Below are 14,118 nucleotides of genomic sequence, written 5' to 3'. Positions count from 1 at the left end.
CTATTCTCTCTTGGAAGCTTATTCCATTTTGCTTTATATATTGATTTTTCTTAAATTGAGTTAAAATATTTCCTCATGAAACTTCACCCCATTGTTAATAGATCTGTCCTCCAGGGATAGATAAGCAAAAATTTCAAGACAGCTTTTGGGAGTTACTTTTAAAATTTCTACCTCTCTCTCCATAATGGGGTATCTGGATATCCCTCTGAATAAATGAGTTAGACTAGTACCTATATTTTCTCATTATTCCTTTTTCTAAAATTAAGTAACTGTACAATGGATGCTAGCGGATTCTTTCCCTTTGAAAACTAACAGGGTGTTGAACATGTGGGTTGATGAGGATATGGTTGGGGATGTAGACACTAAAGGACCACAGCAATGCAACTATCAATAATATGTAAATAAGTCTTGGCGGATCATACATGTTAAAACCAGTGGAACTGCGCATTGGATATGGGGGGGGGGGCGTTTAAAGAGAGGGTGAAGGGGAAAGTAAGAACATGAATCATGTAACCATGGGAAATTTTTCTAAAAAAATAAAAAATTTAAACCTGAAAAAAACAAAACAGGGCGTCTGGTGTAGGTTGATGTCATGTTACTAGAGTGGATTAGCAAGCGGGGGGGGGGGGGGGGGGAGGGGGGCCTTCTGGGTTAGGTAATAGCCACTTTCAGTGTGTCCATTCCAGGGGCAGCTCTTCCAGTTTATTACGGAGTCTAATGCCAGAGCTAGAACTAGGAAGGTGGAGACATAACCAAGCCAAATGCACTTTATTGATAAGGCAATAGCATCATACAGGCAAGAGAGGACCCAGGCGGCCAGGGTCAGAGTAGAGGCCAATTTACATCGACATTGACAAAGCTACTCTGTCACTTCTCCCAATATATTACAACGGGGAAAGGGCCAAGGAAGGATAACCTGGACAAGATTTCTTGCTAAAGTGCAGGGCTCAGAGGGACTGAACAAACTGAAGGAAGATTATATTTAGACTTTGGTTTGTCATAATGGAAAAACAAAAAAGCACTAGACTGAACATTGGCTTGAGGAAAGGGGCCAAGATCTGGAGCTTTTTGATCTCTGCTTTCCCTTTTCTTTGGGGAACAGGACTTCTCAACCTTCCGCCAGAGGGAGAATCCCTGCTTTCTAGTCCCAGTTCTTCTATCAATAGTTTGTGTTAGTCTTGGTCTCAGTTCTTAGTCCCAACAAATTGTGTGAGCCTGAAGAAGCCACCAGATTGGCTTCATTTTCTTCCTCTTTAAAATGAGGGCATTGAGGGTTGGACTAGATTACCTTTGAAGTCTCTTCCTGCTCCCATATTCTTTGATTCTGGGCAGGGATATTAGAAAGACCAAAGAAATCAAAAGGAAGAAAAAGGGTTCTTGCCAGGTGGTCTCAGAGGAAATGTTTCCATTGACATAAATCACATATTTACATTTGTCCAGTGGCCTAATAACTACTTATATTGAAGGATCCATATAGAAGGGGGATTATTAAGTTGGGGCCTGTGAAATTTTAAGAAATATATATTTTGAGAATTATATTTTCATATAATTGGCTTCCTTTGCAATCTGATGTGTTTTATGTATTTAAAAATATTATTCTGAGAGGGCTTTACTACACTACCCAAGAGGTTCATGACACAAAACATTGTTATGGGGCGACACTGCTGCAGAATATCCTTTGCCCCAAATGTCCTTCCACATCACTTGCACCCTCCCCACCAAGGCCTCTCTAGAATGAGCCCATTCATGCCCCAGTGGCCTGGGCAATAGTCTCCCACTTGCTCTCTGCTTGGTGCCTTGTCGTACATTCATCAAAGTCCTTCCGGGCTCTGTCCCAAGCAGAGGAGAACCGAGCCACTGTAGGCTGCCGGAATAAGGAAAGGAGGGAACCTGTCCTCTCGTCCTCCTTCCTGTGGGTGGGCAGCGCCAGGCCTCTGAATGTTTTCAGTACTACCCGAGTGGGGCCCGGAGGCCGGAGAATTCCAGCCTAATGGGAAGGACGGCATGCCTGGCTCTGGGGTTCACCCTTAGAGAACAATGTCTTTAGGTAGTGAGGGCAACTATTCCAAGAAGAGTTGTTTTGAGAAGGACCACCGATTTGTGGAGCATTTCTACATCGTCCTTATTTGCTAAGGACGACTTTCAATGTTCTAGCGGAGGGGCTGAGAGGAGGAGATGCCCAGTTGGTTAGGCGTGGAGAGGGTGGAGGAATAGGATGGGGAGGAGCCTTGGGGAATCCTTCTAGAATGGGAGGTAAAGAACCGTTAGGATAGGAGGGAGACGAGGGGGAAATGCGGAAAGGGGCTTTCTGACCCCCCATGGCTGCTCTGGAATCCAGGGGGAAGCGGTGAAGGCTCAGGAGGCTTGCTAAGAGGGTCGTCCGCCTCCCCTTCTACCACCAGCGTTCCGGAAAGCTGGGACATCGGACGAGAGCTCGCTTTCCCCATTAGTTTTTGGTGTCGAGCTCCCAGAGAGGAGGCTCCGAGCTCGGGTCCAGGGGCCTGCTTATTACCACGGCTCTCCAGGGGGCTCTGGGCGTGCTTCCTAAGGCCACGCAGAAGGGATCTGGGCACGTACGAGACGGATGGGGGTGTGGAAAGTCTGGGAAGTGCCGCCCTGGGATCACAGCCGGCGTGTCCCGAGAAAGCCGCGCTCGTGGATGCTGCCGCACGGCGTCCCTAATCTGGCTGCACTCCCCAAATCCAGCCCTCCCGGGGTTCCCAAGTGGTCGGGGGGGTGGGGGTGGGGGGCGTCGGTGTAAGCAGAGTATTCATCTTGGTGCGAGGCAGGCTTAAGGATCCCTCTAGCACTCGGTACCGTTCCAGGTACACGAGGCTCTGCGCCGAGCCGTGGACATGATCTCGCGAGCCTGCCGGCTGCCGCGTTAGGGAAGGTCCGTTTGGGCTCCTGCCCCCTTGGAGACTTTCCTTGCTAATGGACACTGACTCTTAACCGAAGTCCAAAGGGGCTTGTGGGGGAGGAGAGGCCCTGGGGACCCCGGCACACAAGGGGGACACAGGGGCGGGGAGGGAAAGAAGGCCGGGTGGGGTGCTGCTCGGCAGCCTGACCCAAGGGGGCCTGGAGCTGGGCGATGGTTTGTCTCCCCCCCCCCCCAGGGTGCCTCCCCCCAGACGCCAGCACTGGCTGCCCCGTCACGAGATTTCATTGCCGAACACCTCGAGCACGAGTGGGGTGAGCTTCATGCTGTGCTCGGGTTGGAAGGAGAGGCAGCGGTACTGCTTGGAGTGTTCCTCGTTGAGGCTGCGCAGGTCGGCCAGCTTCTGGATCATCTTAGCATAGAGCAGGTGACTGCCAGGCGGGGGGTGGCGGCAGCGGATGTACGTCTGCAACGTGTTGGACAGCCGGTCCTGCATGGCCTCAATGAGGGCCGCATCCTGCACTCCAGGCCGGTCTGCAAGAGAGAGGCCAGAAGTGACTGCTCGGAAGCCTCCCGGGCCCCCCTACAGCTTTCCTGGCTAGGAATGTCGGGAACTTCTCTGGCGGGCCCTCCTGGCACTCTTGCAGTCCAGGACAGATGCTTCTCCACTTTCTCAGCCCAGCTTGGATTCAGTCAGAGGGGGATCCTCCTTCCTCCTCGGTGCCCAGTTCCTGCCACCCCCCCAGCAGCCCTCTCCTTCGCCCACCCAGATTCTGCTTTTCCTTAGCCCTCCTGCCCCCGCCATACCTGGGGACAAAATACAGATGGCCATGAGTAAGACATGTTCTTCTTCATGCAAGTTTAGCTTCTTCAACCCAATCTGGAACTTGATGAGTGGTTCAATTAGTTCTAGGCTGTGTCCAGCTGCGGAGGAGAAAGGCCAGTCTGCGGGCAGTCTGCAGAATCCCCCACTTCGGTACGAAGCTAGCGGGGTCCCTTTCCCCCTCCCCCTCCCCCACCTCCATTAATTTTACTGGGTCAGGGAAGGACGGAGGTAGAGAGGCCCGGGGGTGCCTCACCTTTGGCGACATCACTGATGCGGTACTTATAGTCCTGACTGCCACAAGTCCAAGACATGTCGTCCATGACGAAGGACTGGTTGGAGCGAAGCATGATCACTTCTATGGCACTGGATTTGAGCAGGACTATCTGGTCTTCGGAGGAGAGGTCTCTGCGAGGTGGGGAGGGAAGGAAAGTAGAGAATGAAGCTGGGCTACCAGCCATTACCAAGAACCCAGGTCGGCAATGCAATTCTATTCCACAGCTAGTCACAGCATGCTTTTGTGCCTCGTGTATGGGCCTACAGAAAAAGGCCACGTCCTGTCTTCAAGGAATTTGTGGACGAGATGAAAAGAGAACTAACACGAACAATTCTCATTAATAGATCACTTTAGAGGAAGAAAGAGTCTTATTGTACAATGCGTCTGATCTCAGCTCCCCAATGATCACATGAAGTAAATAATGAATTCACTGTCTTAACAGATGTGGAACTTTAAAGGATGAATGATTTTCCCAAGCTCAAACACTGTAATCGATAGTACCAGAAATGGAACTTAACTGGTTGTCCTCATCATTTTCATTGTCTTCTTTTTGACATCATGATGTTTGGCACATAATAAACACTATGTTAATGTTAGCTATTATTATTATCTTTTGTTTTGACATAGCCTAGAGTTCCCCCTGCATATATTTCCTTTTCCAGAAAGTTGTCCCTTATAACAAAGAACTTTTTAAAAAGAGGAAGATAAAATTCAGCAAAACCAATCAATGCATTAAAGATATTTGACATTATATGCAATGTTCCATTATCTGTGGACTCTAACTTTCAAAAGTGAGTTATGGGAGAAAAAGTGTCTTCCCATATTGTTTGTTTTGTTTCTGTTTGTTTTGTTTTATTTATTTATTTATCTATTTATCTACTTATTTATTTATTCATTCATTCATTCATTTATTTATTTATTTATTTATTTATTTAGGGCAAAAACCTATTTCCTATTCCAATGTTCTTTCCATAATATAGTCCCTCATATAAAGCAAGACTAATATAAGTGAAACTATTAGGTGATAAAACCAAACCAAACCAAACCAAACCAAGATAATCTAGAATTAAGTATCTATCTATAATTAAGGAGGCAAGTAGTAGTAACATGGTGCCATTAAAGTGGAGGCAGAAATGTAGCACAGGGATCCATGCCTAAGGTCAGGAAGTCAGAATAGGTAATTTTTCAAAAATTTTCCATCTCTTAAAGTTTCTGAGCCAGCTAAACCTGTCACAGCAGAATCTGTAGCAACAGGCAGTCCGAGGCTGGGGGGGGGGTTTCTATGTATTCATACATTGATTTAATAGCATGTTAAATAATATGGTAAGTTCTTAACTCCTTTGCTCTGAGTTACTACCTTGACCTGGCAGGACAGTAGTCAGCCTGGAATAGTCAGAGTATGTAGATTTTCTAGATTTTTGTTTTCTCCCCCTTTTTCCTTCCCCCCCCCACCCCCAAGGTGAGGAGGAAGAAAAGGCTCCCCTACCTTCCTTCTTTCCTATCTCTGTTCTTATCTACATTTTGCAAGCAAGCTATGTTTTGGGGTCATCTAGTTCAGTCCCCTCATTTCATGTGATTTTCTCTGACTGGAATTCCTTCCCTTCCCTTCCCCCAAATCAACTGGCAGAAATCCTACCCATCATTCAGGACCCATATCATCACAACAGATCAGGTGTGTTAGATAATTAGGTAAAACATTGTCTAAAATAAAAATATCAGGCAGGCCAAACCTTTGGATCAAGTAAGCTGGCTGTAGGACTACATATTAGACTACATATTAGATAACCTGGCATTTTTAGTTATTGTTGGTCAGTCATTTCAGTTGTGTCCAACTCTTTTGGATCCCCATTTCTTGGCAAAGGTACTGCAATACATTGCCATTTCTTTTTATAGCTCATTTTATATTTGAGGAAACGGAGGCAAACAGGGCCAAGTAACTTGCCCAGAGACACACAATTAGTAAGTATTTAAGGCCAGATTTGAACTCAAGGAGTTGAGTCTTCCTTACTCCAGCATTCTATCACCAAATTACCTAGCTGCTTCAACCTGGCAACAGAGTTAAGATTTGGTCTAGGTGATCTCTCTAATACTTTTTATATATTCTGTTATTTTTATATATTCTATATATTCTATTATTTTATATATTATATACACACATGTATAATCTTCCCTGAGCCTCATACCAATCCTCTAAGGTAGGCATTACAGGTATTATTACCCCCATTTTACAGAAGAAGAAATTAAATCTCAGAGAGGTTAAGTGATTTGTCCATTATCACATAGGGACAGTAAGGATCAGAGCGGGGCTCTGAAGCCATGTATTCCTGACTCTAGATCCAGCACATTATCTCTGCTCCATGTCACCTGTCACAGCTGCCAAATTCTTATACCTAGAGCGACAAAGAGTGAATGTTCCCAATTTTCAGCCAATCCATCTACACGTTAAGTACCTGTTACATGACAGGTCCAGGGCTAGGTGCTGGGAACAGAAATACAAAGAATGAACAAATCTCTGCTTTTAACATGGGGGAGATAACAAATGTAGATACTACAGGCAGATGATATCTACTGAGGATAATTACAAATAAACCCAAAATCATTAAATGTGGTTGGGAAGGAAAGCACAGTTATGTGGTGGGGAGGTCAGAAAAGGCTTCATGGCAAAGTCTGAGTTCTGAAGGAAGAGAGGGATTCTGTGAAGCTCTGAGGAGGGAGGAGTGCATGCTAGGCATGAGAGATAGCCAGTGCAAAGGTGCAGAGATGGGAGAATGTCATGAGAATGGGTCACTTTGCTTACATCACAGATATTAGCAGGGATAATAATGCCAAGTAAGAGTATGACCAGGTTGTAAAGAGATTTAAAAGCTAAAAGGGGGCTTATTTTTGTTGTTGTTGTTGTTTCATTCTAGTCATATCCAACTCTTGTGACTCTATTTTGGGGTTTTCTTGGCAAAGATATTTGAATAGTTTGCCATTTTCTCCCCCAGTTCATTTTTTTTAAACCCTTAACTTCTGTGTATTGTCTCATAGGTGGAAGAGTGCTAAGGGTGGGCCATGGGGGTCAAGTCACTTGCCCAGGGTCACCCAGCTGGGAAGTGTCTGAGGCTGGATTTGAACCTAGGACCTCCCATCTCTAGGCCTGACTCTCACTACACTGAACTACCCAGCTGCCCTGCCCTCCAATTCATTTTATATATGAGGCCAACAGAGTTAAGTGACTTGCTCAGGGTCACATTGCTAGTAAGAGTCCGAGACCAGATTTGAACTCAGAAAGTCTTCCTGACTTCAGGCCCAATATTCTATCCACCTTGCTACTGTTAAGATTAAAAATGATAAAGACTGATATAATGAGAGAAATTAGTAGTTTAATTAAAGCCATGGTCATAGTGTTAAAATATATATATATATATATATACATATATATATATATATGTATATAAATATGACCACGCTTGACTATCGTTTAAATTTACCGCCGGAGCCCATCCTCCTTTTTCTCCTACGCCAGCCAGCTAACCTGGAAGCCCAAGAGAGCTTCTCTAGGCCCTCCTCCGAATTGAAACTGTCCTATGCTTGGGGGATGTCTGACGTCCCCCCACCCAAAACCGGAAACCGGAAAACCCATTGGATTCATGGAATATGTGGTCTCAAAGCCCCCACGTGTCCATAGGGAGTCTGCTAGACACTTCCAAATAGCACTTCCCTGAATTCAAAACAAACACTATCTACCTATATGCTCTACTTTATTATTACTCTAGAAGTAATACGGGGCCACTAAATAGTGGAGAAATTGCTTTGATAGCAGCATGTAGAATGAACTGATGTGTGGAATGTCTTAAGAAAGGAAGAGTAGTTTTTAGAGGTTATTGCCGTAGTCTAGGTGAGAGATGACAAAGAACTAAAGTGATAATTGAGAGAAGGCATAGATATAAGATACAAGGAGGAGGAGGCAGAAATGGCAAGACTGATAAGACTGGTTACAGCCTAGAGGAATAGTGATACCTTTGATGGAAATAGGAAAATTGTGTGGAAAAGATAATGACTTTTAGACATGTTGAGTTGAAGATGTCTCCAATATTTAGTTATAGGCAACTGGTGAACTGGAAATGAAGTTCAGGACTGGGGCTAGAACACACACACATATTCCTATACATACACATATAGGTGCATATAGATACACACATATATGTCATTTCCAAAAAGATGATGGTCAAACTCATGTTAATTAATTTAATCAACCAGAAATTTAATACAAAAAGAGAAGAGAAGGGCCCAGGACAGGAAGCACCCATAGTTAGGGACATGATATAGATGGTGAGCCAGCAAAGGAGTCAAAAGGAACCATCAGCCAAGTAAGAGGAGAGCCAGGAAATAGGAGTATCACAAAAACAAAGAGCATCCAGGCAGTCAACAGTGTCAAATGAGAAGATATGGCAACAGAGATGAGGAGCTGAGAAAGGTGACCTGATTTGGTGTTTAGTGGACCCTTAGTAACTTTGGAGAGAGAAGTTTCAGATGAATGATCAGGCATAGAGTTAAATGGCTAATGGTTGAAGTGTAAGAAGAGAAGAAAAGAAAGTAATGAATGTAGGCAGCTTTTTCACAGTCAGGCTGAGAAAGGTCAGATAGAGAATGATCTTTTAAGGGGATGGCAGGACTTAGGTGAAAGTTTTTTTTAAGGATGAGAGAGACTTGGGCATGTTTGGAAGCAGTAGGAGAGGAACCATTATACTGGGAGAGAGAAGGGAAGGGGGATAATTGCAGATGACATGTACTAGAAAAGATGAAAGGACGTGATATTAATGGTATGTGTACATAAGTTGACTTGGGCAAGGAAGAGTCACCTCCTTCTCTTAGACTAGGGGAAATGGGGAACGTATGGGATGATGTCAAGGGGTTTTGATACGAAGACGAGAGAAAAGAAGGGATCTCATGTTGAATGGTCTCAATTTTATCTGTAAAGTAAAAGGGAAGGCCCTCAACTGATAGGGAAAAAGGGGTAGGAAAAAAGGTGTGGGAAGCTTGAGGAGAGAAAAGAAAGTTTGAAATAGCTTCTGTAGAGAGTGAGATAGGGAATAACTGGAGAAGAATAAACAAATTGCCTTGTAGTTCGTGTGAAGGCCCAGCTGAAGCTAGTTATCATAAATATACCCAATCAGCATGGATATCTGGCTTCCTCCAGCCCTGATTGGCAGCATCTGAGTAAGAGTCGAAGAGGCAAATGGTAAGAATAATTCAAGGTTGATATTTGTTGAGGAATGATCAGAATAGGACAATAAGATGAGGTATTTGAGACTAGAGGACAGGATATTGAATCAATAGGGTTGAGATTAAAGAGCAAATGGCCTGAGGAAAAACCAAGGGGTGGAGGGATTGGAGGATGAAGAAAAGGTTTAGGAGAGTTGAAGCATGGGGAGAGATTAGATGACAGATATTTAGTCATTTAGACTCAAGAGGAATGTCAAGAGTTTTTAATTAAGGAAGTAAACTAACCCATGAGTAATGGTGAGATTGAGGGTGTAACCATCTATCCTCCTATGTGAATGAGGTGGAGTAAAGGAATAGGTCATGGGATTCAAAGAGATTGAAGAAATGGGAGGTTAGAGAGTTTGAGGGAATATCAGTGTGTATGCTCAAATCCCCTAGTGTAAAGGGTAGAAGTTGAGGAGAGAAAGAAGTTAACCAGGTGCCAAACCCCTCAAGAAAGGAGGAAGAATGATCTGGGAGCTAAGTTGCTAAGATCAAGATTGGATGAAAAATGTTAATAGTGAACTTCAAAGGAGTTGTTGAGTGATTGTGTTAAAAGGGGAATCTGGAAATATTCTAATTCCACTCCCCTGCTCCATCCCACTCCATCCTCAGGAACAGTGTGTATGTGGTGGGAGGAGGTTAGTGGATAGATAGGGGGAGGAAGTGTACAAGCAAAGGTACTGCCAGTGATGATGAGGTGACATCACTCAGTGTCATCATCCAGATGTCAAGTCTTAGTGAGGACAAGAAGATTGAAGGAATGTATAAGATGGTCCAAACTGAAGGAGTTTGTTCACTTTTGAATGGGAATTCCAGAGAGTGCAGTGGAAGGTAGTGGGATAGGATGGAAGAGGATAGCAAAAGAGAAGAGGAGGTGAGAGGTAGAGATACCATGTTCCTGTGTATTGGTGATTGATTAGTATGAGGATGGGAAGACACACAAGTGGAAGGAGGTTCACAGTCTCCAAGAGGTATTGCTTCTCTATCAGTCCTTACTCACCTTAAACTACTTGATGACATATTCCCAAATGCCACTCCCTTCCAAATCTGATCTTCTCTAGGCTAATTTATTTCCCTTACCCTATTACATGATTATCATTCAGTTTCTTCTCAGAAGATGAGTTCAGTGGGTCAATGCCCTTCAAAATGTGATCTGGGAATGACTTGACCAATACTAGAGCAGGGAAGCTACTGTTTCCTATGATTCCAACAAAATTTTCCTAGAAATGCAATTTCAGAAAAAAAGATGAGGAGAATCCAAAGACCCCCTGATAGGAAATAAAGCCAAAAAGGAGAGGAGAGAAAAAGGGGAAGAAAGACATTTCAAGAGAAGAGGGAGACCAGGTCCTACTAGCCTGCCTTAAGTCTGAGTAATCAAAAGACCTTTGAAAACTACAAAGGTAAATGATGGTTCGGTTTAGCTTGGTCCATTCCTCATTCCTTCAAGAACTTAGGAAAAGCAAGATACAAAAAAAGAGGGGCGAGTGGGAATGATTTCTATTATAACAAGGTAGAGAATGACCACAGCCTTGGGACAGGGGCAACTAGACTGGAAGAATACTAATTAGCATCCACTTGTCTTCTTTTCAGCTGGTAATTAGCCATATACAGTTTGGGCTTTTACCAATCGTCACACCAAGAGTAAGTACTTTTTATGACCTAAAGACAAGTGGCCTAAACAACGTGTTGTTAAAAGTCCCTTATTGCTAAAAAGGCAAATAAAATCTCTACATGTCATTCAAATCAGGACTTTCAGCTCTAACATTTTATGAATCAATGAGACTAGTGCTATCAGTCCTTTAACTATACACCGGCTCACACCCCTTATATTTGAAGTGTTTGGCAATAACATCTTCCAGTTGGGACACCTGGTGGTGCCAGGGTGTGGGCCATATTCTGAAGAGTTTCTTGGAATGGGCTTCTAGTTTTAGGAGTAGCTTTCCCCACCCTTTCAGAACTCAGCCTTTCCCTTCACATTTTCCTGTCTCCCCTTTCCACCAGCAGGGCCTGGCCCCTATCCAGCCTGATCCTCAAAGAACCCTGGAAGTACTGGACCCTCTGGACTTCAACTGAGTCGCCATTTCTTGGACAAAGAAGGTTATCAAGGCCAGACAGCAGAAGGCTCTGTCGTCTCTTGAGGTTTCAGCCCAAAGGATGCTCGAGATACTTAGGCTCTCTTTTGGTATCCCAGCAGTGATTCCCTTATGGTGTCTCCTTCCTACTCAACTTGTAGGACTTTTACGCCTTTTAGGGCACAGCCTAGAGGCTGAGGAGGAACAGTCAGTTAACAAACACCAACCATGAGCCAGACACAGGGCTGAGGCCAGCCATGCTTAGCTCCCACTCTAAATTGGTCACGTGTGAATGTAGGAGTTTCCTAGTTATTCTCCCAGCCCTCACCTATTCAATATAATAGTCTCATCCTTCTTTCTCTAAACCTTCCACCTTCCACCCCCACTGCTGGGCACCAAGATCAAAGCTGCAAGGGATAAAGCTACTGTTCCCTCAGTTCTTGGAATAACAGAACCCCCAAGCTCATAAACCAGAAGAACCAGGTTGCTGGGAAACTGCCTGCCCTGCCCAACCCCACGTGGGTCCCACCTGGGCCCTGAGGTCTTCACCCTGATCTTTACCACCTTGGACCTTGGCACAAGTTATACCATTGTCCTTCCAGAAAGCACTTGCCTAGGCAGACTTGGTCTGCAGTGAGAAAAATACAAAACAAAACAAAACAAAACATTGGCCCTGGTTCAGAGGAAGACACTTTTTAAGATCCTTAAGTTCTAGGCCCATACTGAGCTCTCACTCCAAGTTGGTTATGCATTTGTGGGTCTCATGGACCCCCTTGGCAGGCCGGCGAAGCTTATGGACTCTTCAAAATAATATTATATTCACAATTGAAGGAAATGTTACTTTTCAATTAGTGAAAATAAAGGTATACTTTTTCCACATTCAGGTTCACAACCTCCTCCTCTGAAATCTATCCATAGACCTGACGGGGGCTTTAGGTTAGAGCTCCTAACCTAGTCTAACTCTCACTTTTACTAACGAGTAAAATATAGCCCAGAGAAGTGGCAGGAGTTGATTTCCAATCTAACGCTAATGTTAAAATTTCCCCAACATGGGGGCAGCTGGGTAGTTCAGTGGATTGAGAGCCAGGCCTAGAGACAGGAGGTCCTGGGTTCAAATCCGGCCTCAGACACTTCCCAGCTGTGTGACCCTGGGCAAGTCACTTGACCCCCATTGCCCACCCTTACCACTCTTCCACCTATGAGACAATACACCGAAGTACAAGGGTTTAAAAAAAAAATACAAAAAAAAAAATTTCCCCAACTTCTTCCTTGTCTTTTCCAGCTAGCCAATGACACCCGAAATATTTGATTAGGTGTAGACAAGTGCACAGAAGTATCTCAGTGGCATCTGCCTTATGGTGTCACCCTCCGATTATTGCCTTGGGCTTTTTCACTGGGAAACTGAGCAGCAAAGCTTGGCTCAAGAATCCTCAAATGGGACAAACCTTTGGACTCTTTCGGTTTTAAAATGAGATATTTTTCATGAAGATCTAAAAATACTGAAAAGCAATTAAAGAGATGTGTTTGGTTTCTGTTTCTTTCTTTTTTTTTTTTTTGCCAAGGATGGTAAGGGAAGGAGGTAATTTTTTTCTTTCTAAAATTAGAAAAAAAGCCATTTAGCAGCAAAATTAAATTAAATTAAAATTAAAATAGAAAAAAGTGATAACTTCTACTACAGAGACATATATTGAATTTGCCAACAAATAATTCTCTCTGGCCATTTCAGCTGTGCACTCCAGCTTCAGGGAAAACTGAAAAAAAAAATTAGGGCTTTTTTTTTTTTTTTTTTTTTTTTCTGGGGTCTAGAAAAAAAGAGACTAAGGCCACTGAGAACCACTGCAGTGAATAGGGAGTCAGAATCTGAGAATTTCACTGCAATGATTCTAGTTTCCACTACTTCTGCATACAAGGTGGTTTCTCATTTTAATTAGAACTATCCTACTTATAATTAAGTTTCATTAAAATGGAATTCTGTTCTAGTGTAGAAAAGAGCCACATTGTACTGCTTATGTTTTTCTTATTTGTTTACACAAAACAAATATTAGTGCTATGCTACACCATATTTACAAGCTGTGGGACACAAAACAAAAAGCTCTTTGCCAATTCCAAGTGGACACATCCCGGGTATGTGGCAGAGACATAATCCCAATCCCCTGCTGAATGATTGCTATAACTGTTAATCCCTGCTGTGTTAACTCTTTTTGAATATAATGATGCTCTTTTTTATAATAATAGGCTTTAAAGTTTGTAAAGCACTTTACAAGTATTAACTCATTTTATCCTCTGGGTGTTGTTATTAACCATTTTACCATAAATGTTATACTCCATTTTACAGATGAGAAAACTGAGGTACAGAAAGATTAAATTACTTACGCAGGTGCATATACATAGTATTTGGGGTCAGACTTGAACTTCAAGTCTTCCTGATTCCAAGTTTAGTGATCTAGTCACTGTGCCACTTAACAAATAACATTTTACTGGGCAGCTGGGTAGCTCAGTGGACTGAGAGCCAGGCCTAGAGACAGGAGGTCCTGGGTTCAAACCCAGCCTCAGACACTTCCCAGCTGTGTGACCCTGGGCAAGTCACTTAATCCCTATTTGTCTAGCCCTTACTGCTCTTCTGCTTTGGAACCAATGCACAGTATTGATTCTAAGATGGAAGGTAAAGGTTTAAAAAATAATAATAACATTTTATTGTGATACTCTGCTGTGGCATGGAGGTGATCCTGGGCTCTCAGAAGATGCACCAGTAGAGTGTAAGCTCTGAAAGGTCCATTCAAGATGGAAAGGTTCCATAAATCTCATGATGGGCAATATA

At 43.6% G+C, this 14,118-nt stretch overlaps 1 protein-coding gene across 1 annotated transcript in view; it reads right to left on the bottom strand.

The window, feature by feature from the left end:
• Nucleotides 1–3,108: 3,108 nt before the first annotated feature.
• The window catches only part of VDR (vitamin D receptor), a 60,056-nt gene continuing 49,046 nt past the window's right edge, over nt 3,109–14,118 (bottom strand). Inside the window, exons 7-9 of the mRNA XM_044678471.1 lie at nt 3,958–4,109; nt 3,686–3,802; nt 3,109–3,412 (exon numbers count right to left, since the gene is read on the bottom strand). Coding sequence (XP_044534406.1) covers nt 3,153–3,412; nt 3,686–3,802; nt 3,958–4,109 — 529 coding nt within the window. The 3' untranslated portion in view covers nt 3,109–3,152. The remainder of the gene's footprint in view (nt 3,413–3,685; nt 3,803–3,957; nt 4,110–14,118) is intronic.

Source organism: Gracilinanus agilis, chromosome 5, assembly GCF_016433145.1.
Source record: "Gracilinanus agilis isolate LMUSP501 chromosome 5, AgileGrace, whole genome shotgun sequence".
In the NCBI taxonomy this organism is placed as follows: domain Eukaryota; kingdom Metazoa; phylum Chordata; class Mammalia; order Didelphimorphia; family Didelphidae; genus Gracilinanus; species Gracilinanus agilis.
The sequence above is the reverse complement of the archived record's forward strand: the minus strand, read 5'-3'. Positions and strand labels throughout refer to the sequence as shown.